Source organism: Macrotis lagotis, chromosome 7 (genome assembly GCF_037893015.1).
Source record: "Macrotis lagotis isolate mMagLag1 chromosome 7, bilby.v1.9.chrom.fasta, whole genome shotgun sequence".
Classification (NCBI taxonomy): Eukaryota; Metazoa; Chordata; class Mammalia; order Peramelemorphia; family Peramelidae; genus Macrotis; species Macrotis lagotis.
This window is the reverse complement of record NC_133664.1, coordinates 181,165,352-181,191,775: the sequence shown is the minus strand read 5'-3', so window position 1 is coordinate 181,191,775 and position 26,424 is coordinate 181,165,352. Positions and strand designations below refer to the sequence as shown.

General features: G+C 38.7%; 1 protein-coding gene across 3 annotated transcripts in view; it reads left to right on the top strand.

Annotated features, from left to right (window-relative positions):
* Positions 1-25,866, top strand: part of GATA3 (GATA binding protein 3) — a 35,470-nt gene extending 9,604 nt beyond the window's left edge. The window contains exons 1-6 of one of the 3 annotated variants that reach the window (XM_074194164.1): positions 475-709; positions 1,304-1,925; positions 4,809-5,345; positions 10,713-10,855; positions 15,906-16,031; positions 21,466-25,866. In XM_074194164.1, coding sequence (XP_074050265.1) covers positions 1,685-1,925; positions 4,809-5,345; positions 10,713-10,855; positions 15,906-16,031; positions 21,466-21,750 — 1,332 coding nt within the window. In that variant the 5' untranslated portion in view covers positions 475-709; positions 1,304-1,684 and the 3' untranslated portion in view covers positions 21,751-25,866. Of the gene's footprint in view, positions 1-474; positions 710-1,303; positions 1,926-4,808; positions 5,346-10,709; positions 10,856-15,905; positions 16,032-21,465 lie in introns of those variants that run through there. The other 2 variants (XM_074194162.1, XM_074194163.1) reach the window with 2 other exon arrangements.
* The last annotated feature ends 558 nt before the right edge of the window (positions 25,867-26,424 follow it).

Sequence of the window (26,424 nt, the reverse complement as noted above, 5' to 3'; positions counted from 1 at the left end):
TTCACAGAAGTGAATCACCCCACATTTCTTAACTGCCTCTCGCCCTTTCTCGACTAAGTTAACTTTATGAATGGGATAAGCAGGTTTCACTGGTACTAATAAAACTAACAACCCAATTTTGAAGTCGCAGGATCCGATGCCACACATTTAAAGGGCCAGAGCACCTTTTTTTTTTAAATTCACCCGACTCTCACTCTAGAAACCTAGCCGTAGTTTAAAAACTCTTTCCCGAGTACTTTCAGTTTGTGGACTCTATTCAGGCTATACTTTCCGGTCACCAGAGGGGGGGAGGGGGAATTTTGGAAAAAGGTAGTGCGGGGGTGGGGAGGGGGGTGGTGGCAAAGGAATAGGTTTGGGTTGCAGTTTCCTTGTATTCAGTATTCTGTCCCTCCTTATCCAATGACAAGCTCCTCCCCTCCAGCGCTGATGACACTAGAACCTCCTTAAGTTGCGTCGCGCCACAGCTGTCTGAGAACACAGAGCTGCCTGGCGCCGTCCAGATACTTTCAGAAAGAATGCATTCCCTGTAAAAAAAAAAAAGAAAGAAAGAAAGAGAGAGAGAAAGAAAGAAAGAAAGAAAGAAAGAGGAGAGAGAGAGAGAGAGAGAGAGAGAGAGAGAGAGAGAGAGAGAGAGAGAGAATCTGATCAAGCAGTTTCTGCTTTCTGCTTTACTCTCGGGTCACACACTTTTCTGCTCCCCACTACCGAGGTTGGTACTGTATCTGCATTTCTTTTTCTTTTTGGGGGAAAGTTTCTATTTTTCTACATGTGGAAGGGTTTCCCTTCTCCTCTCCTCTCCTTTGCTCCCTTCTCCTTTACTCTCTCTTCTTTGCTTTCCTCTCCTCTCTTCTCTTCCTCTCCATTCTTCTTCTTGTTGCAAGGTTTCTTATGGAGTGGATTTTTACGGGCTTGAAATTGTACGGCGCTGGGTTAGAGTTGCACTGGCCAGGGACTCTCGGGATACAGCCTGGGGTAGATTTTTGTTCCCTTGAGCCCTTAAAAAAAATCCAACCAACACCTTTTTTTTTTTAAAGTAGGAATACAAAGGACTTGGGGGTGGGGGTGTGCATGCTTTAAAAGGAAAGAAGGATCATAGTTGGTATAGTTTGCAGCTAATGTCTTGGACGTTGTGCGTGTGTATCTGCCGAGTTTTGCAGTCTCTAGACGCCTCTTGTTATATGTATGTGCTCATGTGTGTGCATGCTTGTGTTCTGTCTTGTATGGGAGGTGGTGCCAGTTCATAAAACTCAGGTGCTAAAGTACTTAAGTGCTCATTCAATCCCCCCCCCCCTTTCCATTACAGGTGACCCAAGGAGAGACTCATCTTGGAAGAACTGAGGAAAATCCGTGGGGAATCTCATTTCTAAAATTTTAAATCATCACCATAAAAACAATTCTTCCTTCCCTTTTCCCCCCATTTATTTGGAATTTATTTCTCCCTTCCTCCCTTTTTTGAAACAATTCTAAAAAGACAAAACCCGGTCCCTTTCTTCTTCTTTCCCCTTCTCCCTATCCCCTACTACTTTCTCGCTGAAACACAAGACAAAAAAAAAAACAACTCACAACCGACAACAGCAACTAAAAAAAAAAAGCAAACCCAGCCCCTAAGCAAAAAAAGCGAACACCTCCAGAATTCAGAGCTGTCTTTCCGGGGAAGACCGCGCACAAGAGCGTGATCGAGGAGATGGAGGTGACTACGGACCAACCCCGCTGGGTCAGTCACCATCACCCGGCAGTTCTGAATGGCCAGCATCCAGACACTCATCACCCTGGGCTCGGCCACTCTTACATGGACCCCTCTCAGTACCCTCTGCCCGAGGAAGTGGATGTACTTTTTAACATCGACGGACAAGGCAACCACGTCCCATCTTACTACGGAAACTCTGTCAGGGCCACGGTACAGAGATATCCTCCTACCCATCATGGTGAGTAGATTTGATTTCTCCCTTATCTCTCTTTTTTCTTTCTTGGATCCAAATTCCTAGACACTTCAGCCTTTTTTTGCCTACCTCTCCCAAGGCTTGACGAAGAGACTGTTACCCGTGAAGGGGGCATGGGGACGCTGGAGGGGTTGGGAAGAAGTCTAAGTAAACTTGCTTTCCTTACTCATTCTGGTTTGAAGATGGTAGTGGTTTCTGTTCCAAACAGAAAGGCAAAGGCCACCTATTTAAAACAAAACAAAATTTTTACTGAGTAATGTGAACAGAGAAAGGGCTAGTGATTTGCCCACTTATCCAAAGGTGTAGCCTTTGCAGTAAGTAGTCCCTTGATCCAAGGTATTGGCTATGGAGGAAACACACACACACACATACACAGTCTCTCGGGTCTAGCCAACCCTTTACCTGGCCAGAATTACCCTTCTTTAGGAGGAGTTACAGGTTTGGGGAGCTGAGAGGCTTGGACGGGGCAGGAATTTAGGGGGACCACCTAGTCCGCATCAGCTAAGCTGTGACACCTCCAACTGTGAATGCCTCTGTAGTTAGCGGTGGATCCCAGACTACTTGTATTTCAAGCATGTGGATGAGCCTGGAAAGAGAGGCAACTACCTAAGAGAACTTTTTCTGCCCCTTTGTATTTTGAGTCTTTCTGAGTGATTGTCTCCGAGTGATTGAAACTGGATTGTCCAAGCATCTCCGCATCTGCAACTTCAGACAAAGTTTCAGCCATCCAAGAGATTTTATTTTTATGTCTGACTCCTCTGGCCTTTGCCTAAAAGGCAGGTAAATACAGTCAGACCCCGCAGTTTTCTTGCTTCTTTAGCATTAAAGAAACGTAATTCAGACCTGTAGACAGGTAGGCAAGCAGGACATTTCATAGAAAGACTAAATATTAATTTTAAGGATTTAAGACTTCTTAGATTCCCGGTTCCATAGAATTTTCCTGTTCAACTTTGCTTCATAATTCCTGGGGATCGCTTTCATTCTCAATCTTTCCTAGAAGAAAGACCTTCCTAGTTCTCTTTTTAAGGCCTACTATTAATTCTTTTAAAGATTAAGGATTTAATTTTCATTTTTTAATTAAGGGGAAAATTCAAGTTGTTACATATTGTTTTTTTGTTCCTTTGGCAAGTTTGAGTGAAGTTATGAAATGTATTTAAAAAGCAACCTGGACATAGCACTCTCCAAACAAAATGTCATAAGATTTTAAAACAGAAGTGAATTCCTGTAAAAGAAAGTAGCGAAAACTGAGGCAGAACAAAACATAGGGTTCCTATTCCAAGACTGGTTCTCCACTCCCCCCAACCCCATTCCCTCTATACATTGTTGACAGAGTTCCTCTGTACCAGACTTCAGGGGTCTGCTGTTCCCAGATTTTAAAACAATTGTTTCTGCCGATGGGGCGCTCTTTGCCCTTACTCAGTGCATATCAGCAGTTAAGTGGAAATACAATCGATGCAGACTTAATGTTATTTACTATACTACTTCCTGGATAATAGCGAATCTTGACCCTTTATGTTCAAAGAACTCCCTTTCCACATCCCCTCCCTTTCCTCTCTCAGATTTTAGTTTCAGTATTGTTTTTAATGGTTAAATAGAATAGTAAACATTAATGTGAATGTTGGATTAAAGGATTAATTGGTGTGTGGATCTGTAGATGCAACTCTAATGTTCACATTTCAGTGTGAGTTCAGCTGAATGTAGCTCAGGTTTATGTGTATTTAAAGTGAGATATGTGAGTTACCCCAAAGTCATCCTAGGTGATAAATGCCTAATTCATATTCCAAGTTAAAATTCTTTGTTTTGAGAGCCCATCTGGGGCTCATTTTATTTTCAACCATGACCTGTCTTGGAAGTGGGAGCAAAGGAAAGAGGCTGCTGTCCCCAGTTTATAGCATTGAACATTTTCTCTGACAGAACATTTGAAAGTTTTTGGCAAAAGCCATCCAAGGCCTTTTGGAAGTAGCCAGGCTGCCATCAGCAAGTGTTGTATTTAGTTAGCCCGGAAATAACCCTCAAATTTCCCCTATCCTTTTTCCAAAACCAATTTTTTCCCCTTCCTGTTGCTGCTGTTCTCAGCTGAGAGCTCCTATATGGGGCAGAGGAGTGTGATCATGATGTTAAAAGAATTTAAATGTGTTTGAAGAAAGGAAGGAAGGAAGGAAGGAAGGAAGGAAGGAAGGAAGGAAGGAAGGAAGGAAGGAAGGAAAGAGAGAAAGAGAGGCAGAAAGAAAGAAAGAGAGGCAGAAAGAAAGAAAGAAAGAAAAAGAAAGAAAGAAAGAAAGAAAGAAAGAAAGGAAGAAAGAAAGAAAGAAAGAAAGAGAGAGATTTGGAAGGGAAACTATGGTCCCTATTTGACTTGGTGGTTTCCAACATTAAACCCTCTTCAACCATGGAGATCCAAGTGGTAGAGAAGAGGTATTAAGGAATCTGGGGCTGGTGAAAAAAGTCTATTGAAGAGATAGACACAAACTAGATTTTAGGAAAAAGAGAGAAGGGAATGTGAGTTAGGAAATATGTGGGGAGAAATGAAGTAAAGTATGGAATCCTGCCCACTCAGGCCAAATTATCTACAAATTTAGGCTGGGGAACAGAGGAAAGGGTCTCTTTCACCTTCTCTTAACATATTTGACATACAAGCTTGGGGTTAGCATGGTTCCCCAGATTCCATTCAAAAAGTGGGAGGAAATCCCACTTTGCTTTCACCCTTGTTAGTATAGACTGTGCGGTTTTCTTTGTAGAGGTCCAGGAAACTCCAGGGACCCTCTGATGTGCTTGTGTCACCTACTTTATGCAGCAGTGTGATTTCAATCCCACTTCTCTTTTTTGCCCCTTTCCTCCTTCATCTGCCCCCCACCCCCTTCACTGCAGGGAGCCAAGTTTGCCGCCCTCCTCTTCTTCACGGATCCCTGCCCTGGCTGGACGGTGGCAAGACCCTGGGGAGTCACCACAGTGCTTCGCCCTGGAACCTCAGCCCCTTTTCCAAGACCTCCATCCACCATGGCTCCCCGGGACCCCTCTCAGTTTACCCGCCGGCCTCATCTTCTTCACTGTCGGGTGGCCACTCTAGCCCGCACCTCTTCACCTTCCCACCCACCCCTCCTAAGGATGTTTCCCCGGACCCGTCCCTTTCCACACCAGGCTCAGCGGGTTCAGCTCGGCAGGATGAGAAGGAGTGCATTAAATACCAGGTGTCCCTTCCTGACACCATGAAATTGGAGTCCTCTCACTCCCGGGGCAGCATGGCTACTCTTGGGGGAGCCTCCTCGTCTTCCCATCATCCCATCACCACTTATCCTCCCTATGTCCCTGAATATAGCTCTGGACTCTTCCCTACTGGAAGCCTGCTGGGAGGATCGCCCACAGGGTTCGGATGTAAGTCGAGGCCAAAAGCAAGATCCAGCACAGGTAGGAGCTGTCTTCCATCTCTGTCGCACTGTGTTTTCCCCTTTCCCCTCCTCCTCCCTGAGAACTAATTTTCTTGTCGTTCCCCTTAGTCCAGTCAGGTTGCATGGGAAAAACAGGAGGATTTTTTTTTTCTTCCTTCAAGTATTATTATTGTTACTTTGATTCTCTCCATTCTTCCACACCAGGGACTAGTTTTTAGACATGTCCAATCTCATCCCTCTGGTCTTTAGAATCTAAGGAAAAAACCAGATCCAATGAAAGGCTCTTGCAATGGATGGGGAAAAGAGAAAAACAAGAAAAATCAAAATAATACTCCGGTTTGTCAAAAAGGCAGAATTTTTATTTGCTTGAATACTTTAAATCTCTTTCCAAGACCAAATGGAAACCCAGGAGGAAAAAAAAAATCTTTAACATGTAATATAAAAATCAAACATTTGGAATGTAAAGCATGAATTACCCTATAACCCTTGGTATTATCTGTTCAGAGTTAGGCCCCCATTCCCCATCTCACTTTGTAAAAAGAGTAGATTGAGTCAATGTAAGGAGAATCTTAACTTTTTGAGGGGTAGGATGGAAGACCCTAATGAAAATTCTCAATCAATTCTTAAAATAGGAGAAAGAACTTTGCCTGGCAGGGCTCCATGTGAGAGAAAAGAGATGATCAGGGTAGGAAGTGGAAGACTGTTGAATTTGAAATCAAAATCCATATCTTATTATTAATCTCTTAAGTCTCTTTCTATGCCTTCTCTCTCCCTGTCCTCTCAACCAGTTAGAGGGAAATACCTTGGATTTGACATACATGCTATAGAGAACAGAAAAGAACATGGAAAGGTTTTTCAGGTGTGATCCTTTCTCATATACTTTCTCATTCTCTCACACAAATCAAGTTCAATCCGAAAATAGAGTGTATTTATTGTATTGGTGCAATCACCTGATTGAAAAAAAGTAAAAATTAGAAAAAGTAAAAATTAACAATTGAGCTGGAATTTTTTTGCCTCAAAGTAATAAAATAAAAACCTCACCAATTTTGTCTCCCATAAGAGCAATTGAAGTCAGAGAAAGGAACTTTTAGGGAAAGGATTTTTCAAATACTATTTATTGATTGATTGATTTTGTGAAGCCTGTGATATTGCCTTTGGATTCTGCTGTTTAAGGATGAGTTCTTCTTCTAGAACAACCCAAATGTCTTGACTCTGCAAGCTGAGTGGGTTGTAAAAAGAAAAAGTGAAATCCCACTGCCTAGTGTGGGTGAGAAGAGCAGCCTCAAACCAGAGTTTCCAAGGCCCTGGCGGTTTTTTCGCTCCCCTGCTGTGGAGGAAGGGGGCTTGGGAGCCCAGGAACCATGAGATCAGTTTTCAGGGCTTTTTCCAGGGTGACATTTACTCCGACTGTCTGAGCAGGACTGTCTCTATTTAGTTGATATGTTTTAGCTAATCCAATTATTTTCAGACTGCTGCACGCGACAGTTGCATTGTTTATCCCGCGCCAGGAACTTTAATAGAGTCCGGATGCGGTTAGGCTGACAAAAAACTCAGACCTGCATGTTCTGTACATGAAAGTAGATGAGAGGGAGAAAAAGGGAGGGAGGCTAGATGGAGGAGACAGACAAAAAAAAGCAAGAAAAAGGACGAGAGAGACAGAGATAGAGACAGAGAGACAAGAGAATCTAGTAGGTCCTACAATGATCTGTTATGCTTTAGAAACAGGGCCCTTTTGGGGGTCAGGTTGTTGGGGGTGGGGAGGGTTTGAGGGAATCTTAACTTGGTATACTAGAAATCCCTAGGAAGAGGAGCTGAGTTTGGGGGTTGATTTGTATTGCCACCAACTTCCTGTATTTTTGGGGGTGGAATAGAAGTCCCCATGGGGGGAAGGGAAGGAGAGATAGATAATTAAATGACAAAAAAATGCCTCAGGCTATCTTGCTGGTGTTCATGGTTGGAGGAAGGCGTTGGAGAGAGACCCATATTTCCCAAAAGCACTCTTTTCCTTCTTGGTCTCCACTCTGGTTTTATTCCCCACCCCCACCCCATTTTTGTGCATACCTCTCTAAGGACTATCTGATTATCTAGAAAAGAAGGCTGTGGTTAACATAAACCAAAACTAGGAACACCTACTTTTTTTGTATCCTGGTTCAATTTCAACCCGATTTTTTTTTTTTACTCTACTCCCTCCCCTCTTCCCCCATTTTCACCGACACAAAAAACCCAAAGTAGGACCCCTTGGGCATCTGAATGTTAGGGGACAATGTTGGACTGGAAGGTTGTTTCAAAGGACCCTTTGGTGGGAAGACCCTCTAAGGCAGGTGGGGGGTTTGATGGGGGGGGGGATTCACTTAGTTTTAAGATTGTTGTTAAAAATCATCACCACGCAGTCAATGCAGTTATTAAGGGAGGAGAAAAGAAAGAGAGGGACTACAGCATTTTGGAAGAACGGTTGAAGTTGTGGTTAGGGTGGCTATGACTTTTTTTTTTTAACGCCTAGGTGTTGGTGCTCAAATACACCTTGGGGGGGAGATTAAATCTTTTTATAAGGGGGTCACTTTTAGTCTCCCCCCTCCCTGGGCAAAGCAGCCTGCCATATTCTCAATCTCCAGTCCCACCCCCACCCCCAGCCCCATTATGAGACCTTTCTGATTTTGGTTCTATGGCCTCTGGTCCCTCTGAGCTACAAACCAAAAATCAAGTGGTGTTTGAAACTGGCTGTTGAATGTCAAGAGGCCTCGAAGCTCTGTGGTTCTGACACCTAAAGGGAGGTGTCGTTGTAAGCTGTTCACCCAAAGCACAGGAGAAAAAAAAAACAGAGAAAGAGGGAAAAAAGAAAGAAGAGAGTCTCATCATCTATTTTTTTTAAAAGTTGGTAACTTGCAAGAAACCACAGACTTGAAATATGAAATAGCAACCAGAATATCCCAACAAACAGCATGCCCCTGATGAAATGAGAATGAATTGTCTACTAACGCTAGACCCAGGCTTAAGGAGGTACTACTAGAAGTCATCAGCTGCTCCACCAATTTAACCCTCAACAGTTCCCCCTGAAAAGGAAACTGTCATCCTTCCTCTCCCCTGAAAATAAAGTAAATCAGACAAAACATGTCAGGAGATTACTTTAAAGCAACCATTCTGCCTAGTAAACTCTTGAACATTCAGAGATCACTGACTCCTATTGGGGTGGACTCAAACTTGGAGACAAGAGGAGGAATTGGGAAAGGTATAGCCTTTTGCTTCTTATCACAGGACTAGAAACCTATTTTTAACCACTACCTTTAATGATGGAAAGATCGTTGGCCGATTTATACTTCTTTGCCTAAAAGACTTTATGGTATAGGGAGGGACCTAAGGAAAAGCCCAAAGAGCATAGATTGGATTGTGGGCTCAGAAAGGTCCTTTGCCTCCCAGAAGATGATTGTGGCAGCTCTAAGAGTCATTATATCCTACTCTGTCCATCCTTCCTTTTTTTCTTTTCAGATTCATTTTTTTCACTCCCTTTAAATTTATGACTCCAAATAAAATGCCTATGAAATCAATGCAATGCATCATTTGGAAATCTTAGGATATAACACCCAAAGGGGGGGAAAGCACAACTTACCTCCCCAAAAAATCTCGGAGTGTAGAAGTTTAGATCTAGAGAGAAGCTTAGAGTTAAATTCTTCAACAATCACAACTCTTAAACAAAACAAAAAAAGCAGAAAGACAAGCAAACTACAAAAAAAGGAAACAAAAACTTTTCAGGATGTTTGTCCCCTCCCCCATCAATTTGGAATTGGAATTGAGAGTGAATGAAATAGAAATACACACAGTACGTTCACTCTTTCCCCCAAGTTTGGCCTAAGCTGTTTCCAAAGAGCAGGTGCCAAATTATCTTTTATCCTCTTTCAGGTATCCAGTTTTCCCTAAATTTCCCTCTAGTTCTTGCTTCATATTTTCCTGGTGAACTTTTCCCCCCAATTTGTTTATTTCTTTCTCAAAACAAAACCTTTTAATCCTTAAAGGTTCTCCCTACTTCCTTTCTCCCCAAAATTCAATTTTAATCATCTTGATTTTTGAAGACACTTAGGATCAATGTGATTAGATCTCAATCCTATAGGAGAACTGACTGCCAGGGTCAGATATCCAAAGGGAACAATAAGAATCCAAGGCAAGTGTAGGTATAGGTTCAGAAAGGTCAGCAAAAAGGGATGAGAAAAACTGGCAGCAAAATCCACCAAAGTTAACAAGAGAGCAAAAGTGCTATGGTCAACCTAGTAAAAATAATTTAAATGATCATGTTGCAACTTAGCTGGAAAGAAATCGGTCCACAAACTCTCCTATTACATAGGTCTCCCTGTTTTGGGGTCTCTCTTGGACTCTCATTGAGCTAGCAATGAATACATGGTTTTACTTGACTTAGTTTTCCACAAATAATAACAACAACAAAGAAGGCTTTGCCCATTTAGCCTAAAATTAACCAGTTACCCCATGACTCTCCTTCCCTTCAGTAATATGTTCTAATAACAGTTCTCCTGGATTTCATCTCTTTCCTTTTGGATTTCTCTCTCACAGTACCCCTTATTTTACTGGAATTTTCTTTTTTCTTCATTAACCTCATTTTGAATTTTTTCTGTTCCCCTTTATCAAAGTTTACCCTTTTCCTATCAGACTTTGATAGTTTAGTTAAAGTTTAGTTATTTCTGAGTCTAACCAAGTGAACAGTGAAAAGCTTGACACTGAAATGTCTATGAATAAATAACATTATTAGAGTTGAGGTAGTCTCCTAATTTACTGCCACCTATCCAATGGAGTTTACAGTTTAATTGGAATATGAATCCAAAGGCTTCTCTCAACTACTCCTTCAATTGAGCAATCAATTAGATGAATTCATTATCCATTTATCTGTGCATCCAGATTTCTATTATCTCCCAATATGTGCTATTTAATCAATATGTATGAATAAATACACTGATCTGAAAACAAGAAATGAAAATAGGTCACCCCATTTTCTCTTCCTTTTATTTTGAGACTTTGTAGCTGAACTTTTAAATTTTCCTTGGATTTAGAATTTTCTCAAAGACACAGTTTAAATTGAAATATGCTTTCCTCTTTGCTGAGACTATTTTTTCCTATCTGGTTTCCTGTCATCCTCCACCTGCCCTCCAAAAGGGCAAAATTCTGTTGCCATTTAGCTATATGTAATTTTTTTTTGAGAAGTGTGGGAATGAAATAGGAGTTGATAATCAATATTTTCAATAAGTTGGGGGAAATTTCCTTCCAAAAGTGGAGAAAAACCCGTTTCCTTTTTCCAGTTTTCCCGTCACAAACCCACACCCTTAATTTACTCAATTTTCATATGTGTTTTCCATAAGTGACTTATGTGTTATCTTGTTTCCAGAAGGCAGGGAGTGTGTAAACTGTGGGGCGACTTCAACCCCATTGTGGAGGAGAGATGGTACTGGTCACTACCTGTGTAATGCCTGTGGACTCTACCACAAAATGAATGGACAGAACCGACCTCTCATTAAGCCCAAGCGAAGGCTGGTAAGTTTTTGAGAAGCACTCATCCAAACACTAACCTTTTTGTGATTTTAATTTCCTCCTTTCAGGAAGAAGTTTTATTTATTTTTTTTTTTTTTAGGAAATTGGTAGGATAGCTCAAAATAATGGCAGGTTGCTCAGGAGGGGGGTCCTTCCCCCTTTACTTCTTCTCAATCCCCATATCAGCCTTATTAAGAATAATCTGCCAGGTTACTAAATCTTGGGTCTGTACCTTATGAAGATGATTACTTTTACAGGACCAGAAGGAATGATTTTGAACTATACTGGAAGCTCAATATAACACCTTTCCCTATAGAGAATTCATTGTAAGGTGGACTCTTTCAAAGGTGTTTTAGTTACTGAGGAAATAGCAGTTTTTTTCAAAGCAGGAATCCCAAAGACAATACTCAATCATTGCTATAATATAATACGAACTCAAAGTCTATCTGTTAATTAAATTATAACTATTCAAACAGCCATCAAGCCCAAATGGTCTTTTCTTTTCTCTTTTGGAATTAGGAATTGAGGTTTCCTCACTACAGAAATTCCTTTGGGAGAAATTTTATTACTTTTCCTCTAACTTTCAAGACCAGGGAATATAAAAATTTTAAATAGATCATTGATATTTTGGCTTAACATGCCATTAACTTGTGTTTTTTTTTTTTAAACTTCTTGCCCATTAGGAGTATTCCAGATAAAGTTCACCTGTACTAATATCTTTCCTACCCCTAATTAATAATAGTAATTTTCTTTTCCATGAACTTTTCAGTACTTTTCTTTCCTCTAGGGAGACAGAGGATCATAATAGGTTAAGGAATTTGCCCATGGTCCCCATTTGTAAGTGTTGAAACTGGGACACATGACTCAGAAAATATCTAAGGGAAGTTTGTTTGTAGTCCTGACTGGATCGATTGAATAGATCTGTATAGGAAAGATGAAGTATGCTTAGCCAATGATAAATTTCAACCACAGAAAAGTAGCTAGATAAGGGATGATTTTTTTTGTGTGTGTGTGCGCATGATGATGACATTCAATGAGCACTGAAGACTCAGAAAAGGAGGAGGAGGAATTTCCCCTTGTAGATCAATAGATGAATTAGCATCCACCGAAATCTAAGGGGGGGGGGACAGCCTCTGTTGTATTTTTTAAAGAATTAATTGCACTTTACATCAACCAACACCTCTCACATCCTCTCTAGAAGAAGGAAAAACTTTCTAGGGATGGAAGTGCTCAAAAGGCTTTGATTTTTTTTGGCAAGTCATAGATCTCCATACTTTTTACTCTTCTCTATCAGTCTACCCTTCAGCTCTCTCAACCCCCCACATACAAGTTTGGTTTGTTTTTTTTTTTTTTCCTTTCTCTTATGTGCAAAGCTAACTTCCTAGGAAAAAGCTGCCGGATATCTGAGTACTGGAGATAACTCATAAACAACAGCTCTGCTTCCCCAACCCAAACATTAAGATGTTTGAACGGATCAGAACTAGAAGGATTTGAAAAAAACAGCTGAAGGTGTTAGTGTAAAATGAGGGTGATCACACCACAAAAGAATGTTCTGAATCACCCAAAACCTGGCCCTGGTTTAAAAAAAAAACTCTCTTGTCCTAAAATGTCAATATTCTTAAAGTACAAAAAAGTGAGAGAAAAGAAGAAAACAAATGTGTGTGCATATGTGTAACAGTGTGTGTTCACATACACACATAAAAGGACTACCTGCAAATTGTATGTTTTTCTCTGATTTATTGCTTAAACACACTGCAGGTTGGGAAGACGTTTTTTATCATTCTGCCTTGACTCAGCTTCCCCAAGAAAGTACTGTAACTCTGAGTAATAATTGATTTTCATTTTAAAGTTCAGTTGCTATTACCTTTTCATCTGTTGTCTTTTCTGGAGAAATTTATACTTTAAGTTCCTTAGAAATGAAATAACTTGAAACCTTATTCAGACTTTCCTTATCCTTGAGTGTCATTTTAACTGTTAAACCTATACAACCTGTTTTCTTCTCTTTTCTTCTCTTTTCCATAAAGCCCTTTGCCCAACTTTATAATATCCCTAGATTGCTATTCCGTTCCCCACTCCTTGCCCTCCAAATTACTTAAGATTTGGAGAAATACCTGAGCTTATAATAGAGTACTTCTGAAAGATATGTATCTACCATTAATTAAACCAATGCTAGACACATAAGTGATCCCGTATGGGATAATCATAGTTTTTTTTTCCCCCTCCCTCTTCTTTACCTTATTGCCACTAGAGTTTTCAAAATTTCTCAAGTAGTTGAACTACTTGCAATATCAATGTGATTTGTCTCTTGTAGATAAACTGAAAAGTTTTACTTTTAAAAGAAATGCTGCATAAATTTGTGTCAAGCTTGCAAGATTGAAGCTATTTCTACAGTCTTTTTGTATTTATGCTATTTTCCATATTAGCCTTAATTTGGACTTGGAAGTTTACTCAAGTGTGTGTGTGTGTGTGTGTGTGTGTGTGCGTGTGTGTATTTTGAGCTGGCTTCATGTACTGTAAAATGTAATATTTTAATTCATATAATAATATGTAGTTACAACCTTGAGTTTTTTGAGCTAGCATTATATATTTTTAAAATATAATATTTATATTCATATAATAACTAAACTTATTTTGTTTGAGATAGAATCATAAATTTGTAAAACATCACATTTATTTCTATATGATAATATAATAACAAAATCTTAGGTTTTTGAGCTAATATATATTTGTAAAATATAATATTTATGTCCATATAATAATAAAAAACCAAAATCTTTATTTGGGGGAATTAAGGAACCACAAATGTACTAATAACTTCTGATAATTATTTTTTAATTTAATTAAGGGAAGTTCATAATTATGTATAATAATTTTCATATTTGAAAATTATTTTAGTAACTTTCTTTTCAAGAATGTGTATATGAAATGATTTATTGGGGATTTCACTATTAATACTTAGTCCCTTAAGAGGTGATATTTTTAAAAATATGTAGAATTAAGAGTCAGTGCTCTTAGGATGTGGTGAACAGTTCACACAACTTGGCTAGCATTGGATCATTAATGTTTTTCAAAGATGATATTTTTTGAGACCTAATTTCCAGTTCAGTGTTGTCAAGGGAGCAAACTCACATTTCTAAAAATTATGTGAAATATTAAGGAATCAAGTGTTTATGTAAAACAATTTAGTGACTTTAGAAGAAGGAGCAATATAAGTAAGTCAAAATAACTACCGATTTATCAATTTTTTGGGAGAGGGTAATTTCATGTGTTTCAGTCTGACTTTTTTCTTGTTGTAATACTGATCAGAGCCAATCTAGCTTCACTCTCTGGCTGTTATATCTTACCTGATTTTCAAGAATACAATCCACTAGATTAAACAGCTATGTTCCATGTCTTTCCCTTGCATTTTTTTGGGGGGGTGGGGAGAGACCCTAGGGGAGAGGAAGACATGAATATAGTAAATTTTTTCAAGTCTATAGATTAGTCCCTTCCCTACAACTTCTCACATACAGAAAGTGATGAATATTTTAATGAAAAAAATTCCTTTGCCATAAACAGGAAATGACCCCTTTCCAGCATTTCCAGCATGAGTTAGAAATGAAAAAATAAAATAGTTTTAGAAATTTATAAAATGGTTAAACTAAGAATCCTTTTGTTGTTGTTTAGTCATTTTTTTCAACCATGTTTGATTCTTTATGACCCCCTTAGGGATTTTCTTGGAAAAGATACCAGAATGGGTTGCCATTTCCTTCTCTCTAAATTTTACTGAAGAGGAAACTGAGGCAAGCAGTATTGAATGACTTGCCCAGGGTTACACAACTAGTAAGTGTCTAAGGCCACATTTGAACTCAGGAAGATGGGTCCTCCTGATGCCAGGTGGTCACTCCATCCTTTTAAAGGGATATAAATGTAATGATATAACTAGGGAATCCAGGGAAAGGGAGCAAGTTTTTATTAAACTCTTCCTATGTGTCAGACACTGTGCTTCATGCATTACATTTATTGCATTTGATACAGACAAAGAGCTAGCATGGGCATTGCTTCTAATACAGCACTACTCTGTATGGCTTGGTAAGTTTGGGGAGGAAAGAGAAGAGGGAAGAAATGTGGGAAGAGGAAAGAAAACCAGGTTATTTGGCTGAAGAAGACTTGATGTTTTTATTGAGTAACAAATTTCCTTGTTTTTGGCTTAGTGTCATTACTTGAAACAAACTGAAGGGTGAAAAGTTTGGTTGTCATTCATGAATAGCAAGGAGTAAAGTTTGAAAGCCTAGGCTGCATAAGATACCACTTTCAAAATATTATGAAGTCTTATTAACAACTTTTTCAATACTCTCCATTACTCAACAATGAGTTACAGAAAATATGCCATTATTCATCAATACTCTTCCATATACTACTTGCCTCTCCTGTTTTATTTGTTGTTTTGGCTTGTATTTTGTTTGTTTTTAACTGGCCTTTTAGTTAGCTGGGTATTTTTACATTGCCATTCCTTTATTTTGATTGTCTCACGCTTGATAGAATTAAGGCCTTAGGTTTCTCTCATTTCATTATGCCCATTTGCTTAGTGGCATTGTTTATATTGATTGTAACTGGGAATTTTGCTGTGGAAACAGCTCTTTAAGCCAGGACTCAAGAAGGGAACTATATACTAGCCTGGGGGGATGTGAAACTTCATGCTGTGGCCTGGAAGCCTCTGAAAAGTAATTTCCTAGTGTGTTCGGGGTATCTGGAGGAGAGTGGCTGTCCTCCAAGTGTCAAGGATAACTTTATATATCCCCTGTAAGGTTACTCCTCTAACCTCCCCCTCCCCCCGCATCCCACCACTTACCTCAGACCAAATATGAGGTTAAAGTCAAAATAGTCAGACCCATGTACTCTAATGTATGAATTAGCTCTGCTTAGGTTTGTCTAAGCCGATTTTGGGGATCTTTATCACTTTCATGTGGGCCACTTGCTAGTTTTGATTTCAATGACGATTTCTTTTATTTTTTAACTCTTAACGAATTTTACTCTTCCTTCTTCTCCTTCTACCTACTCTTTCTACCCTCAGTCTGCAGCCAGAAGAGCTGGTACATCTTGTGCAAACTGTCAGACTACCACTACTACCCTGTGGAGGAGAAATGCCAATGGAGATCCCGTGTGTAATGCCTGTGGACTCTACTACAAGCTGCACAATGTAAGTGTAAATGTAGCCTCAAAGAGCTTAGTCGGCAGCCATGACTCTACAGCATAACCTTTCCTGCTTCCCTTCGGAACTGATTTATTTGGGTAAGGGTATTGGCCCCAGATCACTTCTGTTTTGTTATAATTAATGTTCAGAGGTGGGCGACAACTAGATAATAATTTTTGAGGAGTCTATAGCAACTCATGAATACTATCTATTGGGGGTGGGGGGGACCATGAATTGCTTCACTAGTGACATCGTGTCATGAATGATATCATAGATATTTTGAAAACTAAAAGATATATTGTATATACCAGGACCCACTTAGAAGCATTCGCATCCTTAGCATTTTTTTTAAAAGGACCTCGTATCGGTAACAAATATAGTTTAGCTATATAAATGCCAAATTGGGAGAGTTTTAGACACACAGAACAACATTAACCACTTAACCTGCTTTGGAAAACAGCATGCAATGTTGCAATGTGATATGCTAAGTGTGCCTAGTCTGGTTTTTCAAGAAAAAAAATTCTCCTTGGAAAACAAAAAAAGAAACCAGCAATTATATTTTTGATGTTTCCTTGTTTTTCCTTTTTTTCTTCTTCTGCAAAAATTATTATTCAAGGACTTCAATTCCTAAACCCAAGAGGAAAAATTCTATGACTGAGGAGTGAAAGGGGCAGGCAGTGGGTCCTGTAGTGGGAAGTGTTGGTAAAAGACATGGTAACCCTGTACGTCGGATTTAAATAGGCTCCTTCTATGAAATGAAAACTCTCAGAAATTTCATCTGATGCCTTTGTCCTAACTAGCTTGCACATGCATAGAAACCCTGAGGAAAGCAACACTATGAAAATACCTAGACCTAGCAAAACAAAGATTCAAGTGCTTTCTTATATCTTATTGACAGACTAATAATCACCAATAATAGTATATCTATCTATCTATCTATCTATCTATCTATCTATCTATCTATCTGTAAAATAATTCTAATTCCCACTTTTTTTTAATCTACCTGGATTGGCTGTTTTTATTTTCAAACTTTTGATTTGGGCTTCTCCTATATTCGCTGTTGTTTTCCCCATCTTTTCCTGTATCACCAAAGTAAACCTCTTTAAAAAGAGGCTTCTGTCTAAGGAGCCACCATTTTGCCTCTTCATGATCCCTCCCCCTCAAAGTTCTTGGCCACTCTGACCTTGGCTAAGTCTGGTAGGAAAGGAAGAAAACAAGTTTTTTTTTTTTTTTTTGCCTAAAGGCTCTTCTGGCAACATCTCTACCTCAACCCAGAATACCTGGGATTTGGAGAGGAAGCTCCTTCTCATTAGCTTTTTCAGCAGAATTTCTTGGGTCCTTCTGGCATTGCTCAGGGATGACTAAAGCACCCCAACCTTCATGAGCCTTCTGTGCTGAATGGATGCAATGGAAATACTCTCCTTCGGGAAGGAATTTCATGAATTTTCAGATTCCTTTGGAAAATCTGCCATTTTTTTTTTTTTTTTTTTTTTTTTTTGCTATCTTCATATAGTTCCCAGTTGCTACTGCAAAGGGGTGCTTATTTTTAAGTAATCTAGAAGTCCCATTTTGTACTTTTTTGGAGAATTCTGTTGCACTGAGTGAAGGGAGAGCTAAAAATGTGTGATTAATTGCTGGGAGTTTCAGTGTATGTAGATTTATTGCCCTTTTTATCATTGACACCACTGATAAGAGCTCTTTCTTCAGGGGTTGGCAGAGCTAGGGTGTGCATTTATGTTGGAGATTTTCATGAAATAGAAGAAAGGGGGAAATGGAGGAGAAGCAAAGGCGACTATTACTGACTTTAGCAGGAGTGTAGTCCTCTGTAGGTGAGATAGGTCTCCTGGTATCTAGCTTTGGAGATGGTTTCTATCCTCCCAGTTCTCCAAGTTCTATGAGAAGTTGTGAAACAACTTGTACATCCTGCCTAATATAAGCAAGGAGATGAAGACCAAGACTTGCAGAATGTTCTTTGAGGAATGCTAGGCCTATTCCTTTGGTATTTGCCCAGGGCAGCATTTCTTAAACTGATTTGGCTGTGAGACACTTTTGGGTTTGAAATAAATTGATGGAACCCTTAAATGCTGTTCTGTGGAATCTGGGGTTATAGGATGCCCCGGGGAGAAAAAAGAACCTGGGAAATTTTTGAGCAAAAGAGGGAATTAAGCTTCCTTTCATACTGAAAAATTCTAAGTATAGCGTTTTGTTTACACATGTGATTTCATAGTTAACATTTCAGATGGGAAAGGATCAATAAAATCAAAAGTTTCTCTTGAAACTTCTTTTCACATCATCTAGAATACCAGTTTCATGGAATTCAGTTGGGTGAAATGCTGCCCGAGGGGACAGGGCTTTAGCACTAGGAACCTCATTTGATGTGTTGATGATGTCATACTGGGGCCTCTTGGCAACTGTGGGCACAGTAGGAGTGAGTTTTAAAACTTTTCTCCTCCCCTCCCCAAGAGTTATTCAGAGGACAGAAATATGTGTCTCTGGGTTCCCCCCCCCCACAAGAGTTATTCAGAGGACAAAAATATGTGTCTCTGGGCATGTGTGTGCACACTTTCATTCTGCCGTACATGAGTTAAGTGAAAAATCTGACAAAAACAATTGTCAAATTTGAATTGACACTCCTCCCCAGATGGCCAGGGTATTGAGTATAAGATGGGCACTTCTGTCTCAGACACAGAAAGTAGGTTTTGTTTTGTTTTTGCTCCCTGTTTGACTCAGAGATGTGATTTGTCAGTTGCTATATGATCTGACTATCTACCCATTTGGATTCAGAGCTCTAGAAGGCTCCTGTCTGGTTAGTGCGATCAGGACAAAGAGGAGACATATGAGAAAACCATCTGCTTCCTTTTTTTTTTTAAAGTTATTTAATTTTTTCAAAGGTAACTCAGAAAAGTGGGTGAGTTAAAAGTTAAGATTTTGGTTTTAGCTCTGGCTCTACCACTATGTAATGTAACCCTGAGCAAGTCACTAAACCGTTCAGACGTAATGGGAAACTTGGATTAGATGTTCACTAAGGTCTTTTTTCCCCAAGTCTGATAGTTTACATATGTACAACTCTTTCTTCCCCATATGGACCAAGTTGTTAAGAATTATGGGAAATTAACTACCCAATTTTCAACTGATTTTCCTGTAGAATAAATGTCAGAATCCTAGAGTCATAGATTTAGAACTAGAAAAGGTACCTCAGGGGTCATCTAGTCTAATCTCATTTAATGGATGAGGAAATAGAATCAAAAAGACTTGCCTGGGGTCACAAAGGCAATTGGTAGAGGTAGTGATAATGATAATAGAGATGGTGTGGTAGTAGTAATAGTGGTAATAAGTGGCCTTTAAAATAGTGCTTTTAGATTTAAAAAAAAAAGTCTAGCCTTTTTTGACAGTTCTCAAAGAATTCCTATCTTGTTCCATGCATTCTTAAGAGAAGAATACTCTAAGGTGAGAGGTTAGCTGCTGTGGAGTTTATGACCAAGAATAACCTTTTCATAGTAGGAATTCATACTGAGTTAATTGTTGGTATATGAGTTTTGTTTACTTCCAGTTGTAGAAAATAATCAGTTTTCATTTTCATGATCTTGATGTTTCTCCTGCCCATTTAGAGATCTATGCATAGATGCAATGAGTTTCTTGGTAGTTATCTAGGTGTTCAGCTATCTGCATATCTACATCACTGGATCAAGATGACATTGTAGTTAGTTATCTGAGTTTGTGTTATCTGGGGATCTTGATATTGTACTTAGATTCTGGCTATGTACTGATGGAGACATGCCTTTGTAGATCTTATGGGTATAACTGTACATCCAGATTCTTACCTAACTAGAGATAGACATGGATGGTAGAAGGGACAGGAGGGAGCTGTCATCTCTGTGGGCCCCAGGGTTGACCGTGATATGAAAACTGATGAAAGAAAGTGCTGAGATTAATTTGGGGAGTGGCCTTTTCATTTATGTTATTGCAACTCTCCTAACCCTCCCCCTATAATGAGGAAATGAGCCCTAAGTCCTCAATATAGGATTTCATGCCAACTTCTGGGCTATGGTGGAGAGATCCAGATTCCTGTCCATCTCTCATATCTTAGCTCAGGGCTTCTCTTAGGATTTTTTGTCCGTGCTGTTGCCAGCTGACTAATTCTAGGAACCTGTTTGATATTTATTTGCTATTTTCTTCAATGTCCATTTTCTAGTTTTAGCAGTAATTGGGAAGATATTATCTCTTCTCACAAAGGAAAAAGGGTTGATTCTACTTCAGGTACATTAGGCAGATTGACCAGGTTCTTGAGATATCAGTTTCCCAAAACTTCAGGTTGAGAGCCTGGAATAAGCCCCTTACTCTTCTTCACCTTCTTTTTCTTGGGAATAAATGCAAAATGGATAGAGTCACAGATGCTAAGTGACTAGGCCCTACGGGTATGGGAAATGTTGATCACACAATTAGATTTCTCTCCTGGCACTATCCCCCTCCCCTCCCCTCCCTAGGTAAATCTTTAAAAAAAAAAGAAATGAAATGAGTTCAGAAGCAAGATATTATAGCTTCTGAGGCTAAAGTGTAGTGTGATCCTCAGAGCAGGGTAGTGTGGGAGCAGTAACTGAGGTTTACCTTGCTTTGCTTTGGACCTGTCTATGCTTGACCTTTCATCCCTAGCTGAATTATTTCAATATCTAGCAAAGTACCTTTTGGAGCATTTGGAATTTACTGATAAGACAGATTGTTTGTTGACTGATTATTAGGATGGGTAGATCCTTACCCTAAAACAAGTGGATACAACAGAGCTGAATTAATAACTCATAAAGGTTTTAGATTTAGTAGAGAGCAGGAAAGAGAAATTCCTTTATGAAAAGGTTTTGGAGTTGAAAATAACCTGTAATGAAGAAAACATACATTCCAAAGGGATATTTTTATGCAAGACATCTTGAAAAGGTCAGGACAGGACCAAAAATTACTCAAGTGGTTTGATACCAGAGTTTCTTAGGCAGATACTCTTTCTTGATCTGTTGGTCCAGGCCAACTCAGAGTAAGTGAGACTGGTTTTATCTTGTGAAGTCATAAATTATGTTTCTGTTCTGATCAGCATGCAAGCAAAATGGCATTAGGTGAATTATCTGAAAGAAGGATTAAGAAAAAAAACTTCTGTAGAGATGAAATCATCCTGATTGGGTCCCTAAAATGAGGTCTTTTAGATCGACAATGTTCCCTGAAGAAATTTCTCTAAAATAATACTGACAAGCATTAGCTCATGTATAGTAAACCTGTAACTAAGCCTAACGAAAGAGGGAGGGTTAGAGGTGGGAAGGAAGGAGGGGAAGACCAAAACACTTCCAGAACTACAGCTTGAGGAAATCTGATGGTGGTGGTAGTGTGATGTATGAGAGCCTTTGGCCATTTTGGAGCCAGCATAAAAGCAAAAAAATATATATAATTAATTTTTGTTTAGATTAACAGACCCCTGACTATGAAGAAGGAAGGCATCCAGACCAGAAACCGAAAAATGTCTAGCAAATCCAAAAAATGCAAAAAGGTTCACGACAGCCTGGAGGACTTCCCCAAGAACAGCTCGTTTAATCCGGCCGCCCTGTCCAGACATATGTCTTCTCTCAGTCATATTTCACCTTTTAGCCACTCCAGTCACATGCTGACTACTCCAACACCGATGCACCCACCATCCAGCCTCTCTTTTGGACCTCACCATCCTTCCAGCATGGTCACTGCCATGGGTTAGACTTCCTGTTCAATGCTTAAAGGTCTCAAAGTGAGATTTCCCCCCTCCCCTTTATACTTGCATTTTTGCAGGAGCAGTATCATGAAGCCTAAAAATGATGGAAATATGTTATTTGAAGGCAGAAAGAAAAGTGACATTTGCCACTTTTTAAAAGGAGCTCACTGTGGTGTCTATGTTCTCAACCACTGAATCTGGATTCCATTTGTGAATAAGCCATTCAGACTCATATTCCCTATTTAACAGGGTCTCTAGTGCTGTGAAAAAAAATGCTGAACATTGCATATAACTTATAATGTAAGAAATACTGTACATTTGAGGAAGACTTTATTGCATCTGGGTAGCTGTAAGAAGGGCATGAAGGACACCAAGAAATTTAAGGAATTTGGGGAGAAAAATGTACGGAAGTAAGAAGAAACTAGGTCTAATACCCACATGGACAAGCTGCCAGTTGTGTTTGCTTTCACTGGCCACAGTTGTTTGATACATTTAAAAACAAAAAATGAAAAAAAAAAAGAAGGAAAAAAGTTGTAGGCAGATCATTCATTCAAGGCTGTGGGCCTCTGCATAGGAAGAAACACAATCAATTCCAGGCAATCAGTGTTAACATTCCGATATTGCCACTGAGGGTTTTCAGATAGCCATTCTCCAGACCTATATGCATTGTGAACAAGTCCCTGTAATTGTTGTTTGTATGTATAATTCAAAGTACCAAAATAAGAAAAGATGTAGATTTATTTCATCATATTATACAGACTGAATTGTATAAATTTATTTACTGCTAGTCTTAAGAACTGCTTTTTTTTGTTTTAATATTTTTTTCTCTCTCTATTTTTTGGTTGAATAAACTAGATTACATTCAGTTGACCTAAGGTGGTTGTGCTCTAGAGGGTTTATTTTCCATTTTGTTTTTTTGTTGATATTTATTAAATAGCTTCCATGGGTACAGCGGCATCTGTCTTTTCACTCACTCCTCTTGCGGCCTGTGCTAATGTGGGTAGCAGTGTATGAGCTACCAACATGCATGTTAGCAACTGGGGCCTTCATTGGCCCAAGTCCTTCTGAGAGCAGCCTGGCTGATTTATTAGATCCCTTTGTGTTCTGTGCTAGTTGTCACTGCCTTAATACAGTCTGTTGGGGGGAAAAAAAGCTGCAACATTAAAAAAAAAAAACAACCACAAGATAACATGTCATCGAAGTGATGGCCAAGTTCTTGTAGAATGTGGTAGTTGTAGCTTATTTAAATATATGAAGCTTTTTGAAAAAAAAATAATGTAAGTTGTATCCACAAGGAGGTAATTTTAACCCTCCACATTCATGATCTATTCCCATGGGGAATTGTTTGGGTGTATTTCGGGGGTCTGAATTTGTCCCAAAAGAGTTTATTTTGTGGTTGAGGCAACTCTCATGACTGTTTATCGTACCCACCAAGCTTGAGTTCCCTTGACTTGTCTTTTTTTTTTTTTAAATCCCTATGGAACCTGGGTAGGCAAAGTTCCCACAGGATGAAAATGGGATCTTTTCCTGCCTGAGATCCACAAGATGAAACTCTGTTGCAGATGAATTCCTTGTGGTAATGTTCAAGATGTAAATGAACTGGGCTGGCTCTGGGGTTTCATTTCTGTTTTGCTTTTCTACTGTTGAATGGAATAACACCGCAGTGAAGGATTTATTGGAATGTTTGCGAGACATGAAATAAGCATTTTGTAACGCTGTATATTTCCCTTTTACTCTGTTGACAGAATGTGTAACTATGGTGCACATTGAAAAATCTATGTTAATCACCTCTCTGCTTTCTGAAATATTTTAAACCTAAAACTCAATGTTGAAATAAAGGAGTAGAGAATTGCTGAGATGCAAAAGGAGATCTTTTTGGCTCCTAATTAACCATCTACAATATTGTTTTCAATTACTTTTGAAGCACCAAAGGAATAATCTCACCTTTTGCCATATTAAACTTGGTAAATTTTGTCATAGTCACAACGTCTCAGGACTTGCCACCTCTTTTCTTCATGAGTAGATTTGAGTAAATGCCCTTTCACCTTCAGAACAGGGAGTTCAAATTCTTTACATTCTTTGAAAAAAAAAAACACCAACACAGCAACACCCCAACAACTTTGAGTCTTAAATAATGTAGCCGTATTGACACATTTGACCATATTCCTTCCTCAGAGAAATGTCATTTCATCATTCTGTATATTGTGTTAACATACTAAGGTGTTTCTAGATGATGCAAAGGGTTATTTTTTTTTAATATAAAGTTCATGGTGATGACGAGTCAGCTTATTCTTTAGAATATTATCTTACATTTTCAGTTTTTCTGTTTTCAATAAAGCACCTCAGAGAGCAATACTAGAGAGGGGTTTAATCTAGAAAAAAGCCAGACTAAGTGCTGTTGACCAATGTATTGCTACAATGTTTCTGAGTAAACTGTATCCCTAATTAATTTTCTGTCTGTCTTGTCTCATTTTTGAAATATTAGTTATAAGTTCACATTCAGGGGAAATAAGTGAGAAGCAAAAAGTATAACTGGTGATGGATTGTTTCTTATTTTTTTCTTTAAAAGCTCAAACCATAAGAAAAAGCACAAGAGTGAATTAAGGTATAATAAGATTTCCAAACTCTTCTAATAATGAATTCACATACACAAGATTTTGACTTTAGTTTAATTTCTCGACTGACTCTCAGACACCATTTTTATAGTTGAATAAGAATTGAAGAACACAACAGACTTTCTATTTTATTGGTATTTTCAGTTTTTTTAAATGGTTGAAGTATTTTGATAAAGTTCATATTCCACCTTCAGATAAGTAGCTAGCAGTTGGATAAATCTGAAGAGAGGAAGTAGGAACTATCAGAACCTACATCCCCAAATCAATCAACGTCTTGGAAGAGTTCCCAAAGTTTTGGATTGGTTTCAGTTTAACTTGCTTCTCATTGTTAGCTTTCATTTTGGCCCATCTTAACTGAGAACAAGGAGTGCTCTTTAATATCTTGAGGCTTGACAGACCAGGTTTATGGTGAAACACCTGAATTTTGACATACCATGAACAAAACTGTTATCCCCATACCACTGAAATTTCTTCAAAAAAGAAATACTTTCTAGATAACAGTATTTTACATTTATATAATTTCAAAGTTTTCAAAGGAATTTACATATCTCATTTGATATTTAGAACATCCCCTTCATTTTGTTTTATGAAAGGTGCTATTATTTTAAACATTTAATAGATTTTTTTAAAAAAAATAAGTAAACTGAGGTGAGAGAGGATAAGTGACTTGCTCAGGGTCACAGAGCTAAGTAATTGTCTGAGCAGGGATTTGAATCCAGATCATTCTTATTCCAAGTTTGCTGCTTTCACCATTATACTGTGACCCAAAAATGTTACCCTAAATCCCTCATCCTTCCTATCTTTCACAGAAATAAACAAAAATAAACAAGCTAAACTTAGATATTGGTTTGGATTTTGGTGGCTCTTAGACTTATTTGTATATTTTCCCCAAATAATTCAATAATTTCAATGCTAAGAAAGAATAATAAATGAGTTAAAATAATAGAAGGTCTGGTATGATGGGGCATACCTGGGGAATGTCCTAGGGAAACTGAGGAATTGCTTGAGCTTGGGATTTCTGAGATACAATATGATTGGGTGTCTGCACTGTTTGGCATTATATTGGTGCTGAGAATGAGTTTGTGGGGAATGAGATGGTCCACTTGGTTGCCTATGGAGGAGCAAACTGGTCTAGGTTGAAAATGAAGGTTAAAGCTTCCCTGCTAATAAGCAGAGGCTCAGTCAGGGATTAGCTGGAGGAGATAGGGATACCCCATTTTTTCATGGGGTGGGGTAGGCAAGACATTTGATCTATGATATAGTCCAAAGCAACTATTTTATTTATAATTTCCTCTTGATCATATTTTCTGAGAGTAAAAATTATCCTAAAATGGAAATAAATGATGAAACTAGTAGGCTGTTTCCAAGACCATATCATTTCTACATTTCTGAATTTGGTTACATGATCATTGAATTGAATTTGACTATCTTCTTTACAAAGAAGAGGGCAAAGAGAAACCAAAAAATCTTAATTGATTATTATTTTTTTTTTAGGTTTTTGCAAGGCAAATGGGGTTAAGTGGCTCGCTCAAGGTCACACAACTAGGTAACTATTAAGTGTCTGAGGCCAGATTTGAACTCAGGTACTCCTGACTCCAGGGCTGGTGCTCTGTCCACTGCGCCACCTAGATGCCCCAATTGATTAATAATAATAATAATAATAATAATAATGACTAAAATAGCTATTTAGCACTTCACAGTCTACAATATTATTTCACTAATCTTCAAAATAACTCTGGTAACTAATTATCACATGAATTATTATTCTCATGTCATAGATGAAAAAGCTGGGACTAAGACTTTGACTTATCCAAAATCACACAGACTGGCAGAAGAGTGAAGCTTGGGTCCTCAGACTTCAAATCATGGGACACTTTGGTGTGATGTAGAACAAAAAACCATTGACTAAGTAGCCTGGGGTAGAGATTCTAGTCCTGGTTCTAGGGTCTTAGGTAATTCACTCTATACCTTTGTTGATAAAAGGGTAGAATTGGATCAATTCCTAAAGGGCTTTCCAAGTTTAAAGTGCATGATTCTATTGGATTTTTTTTATGGGGAGGAGGCA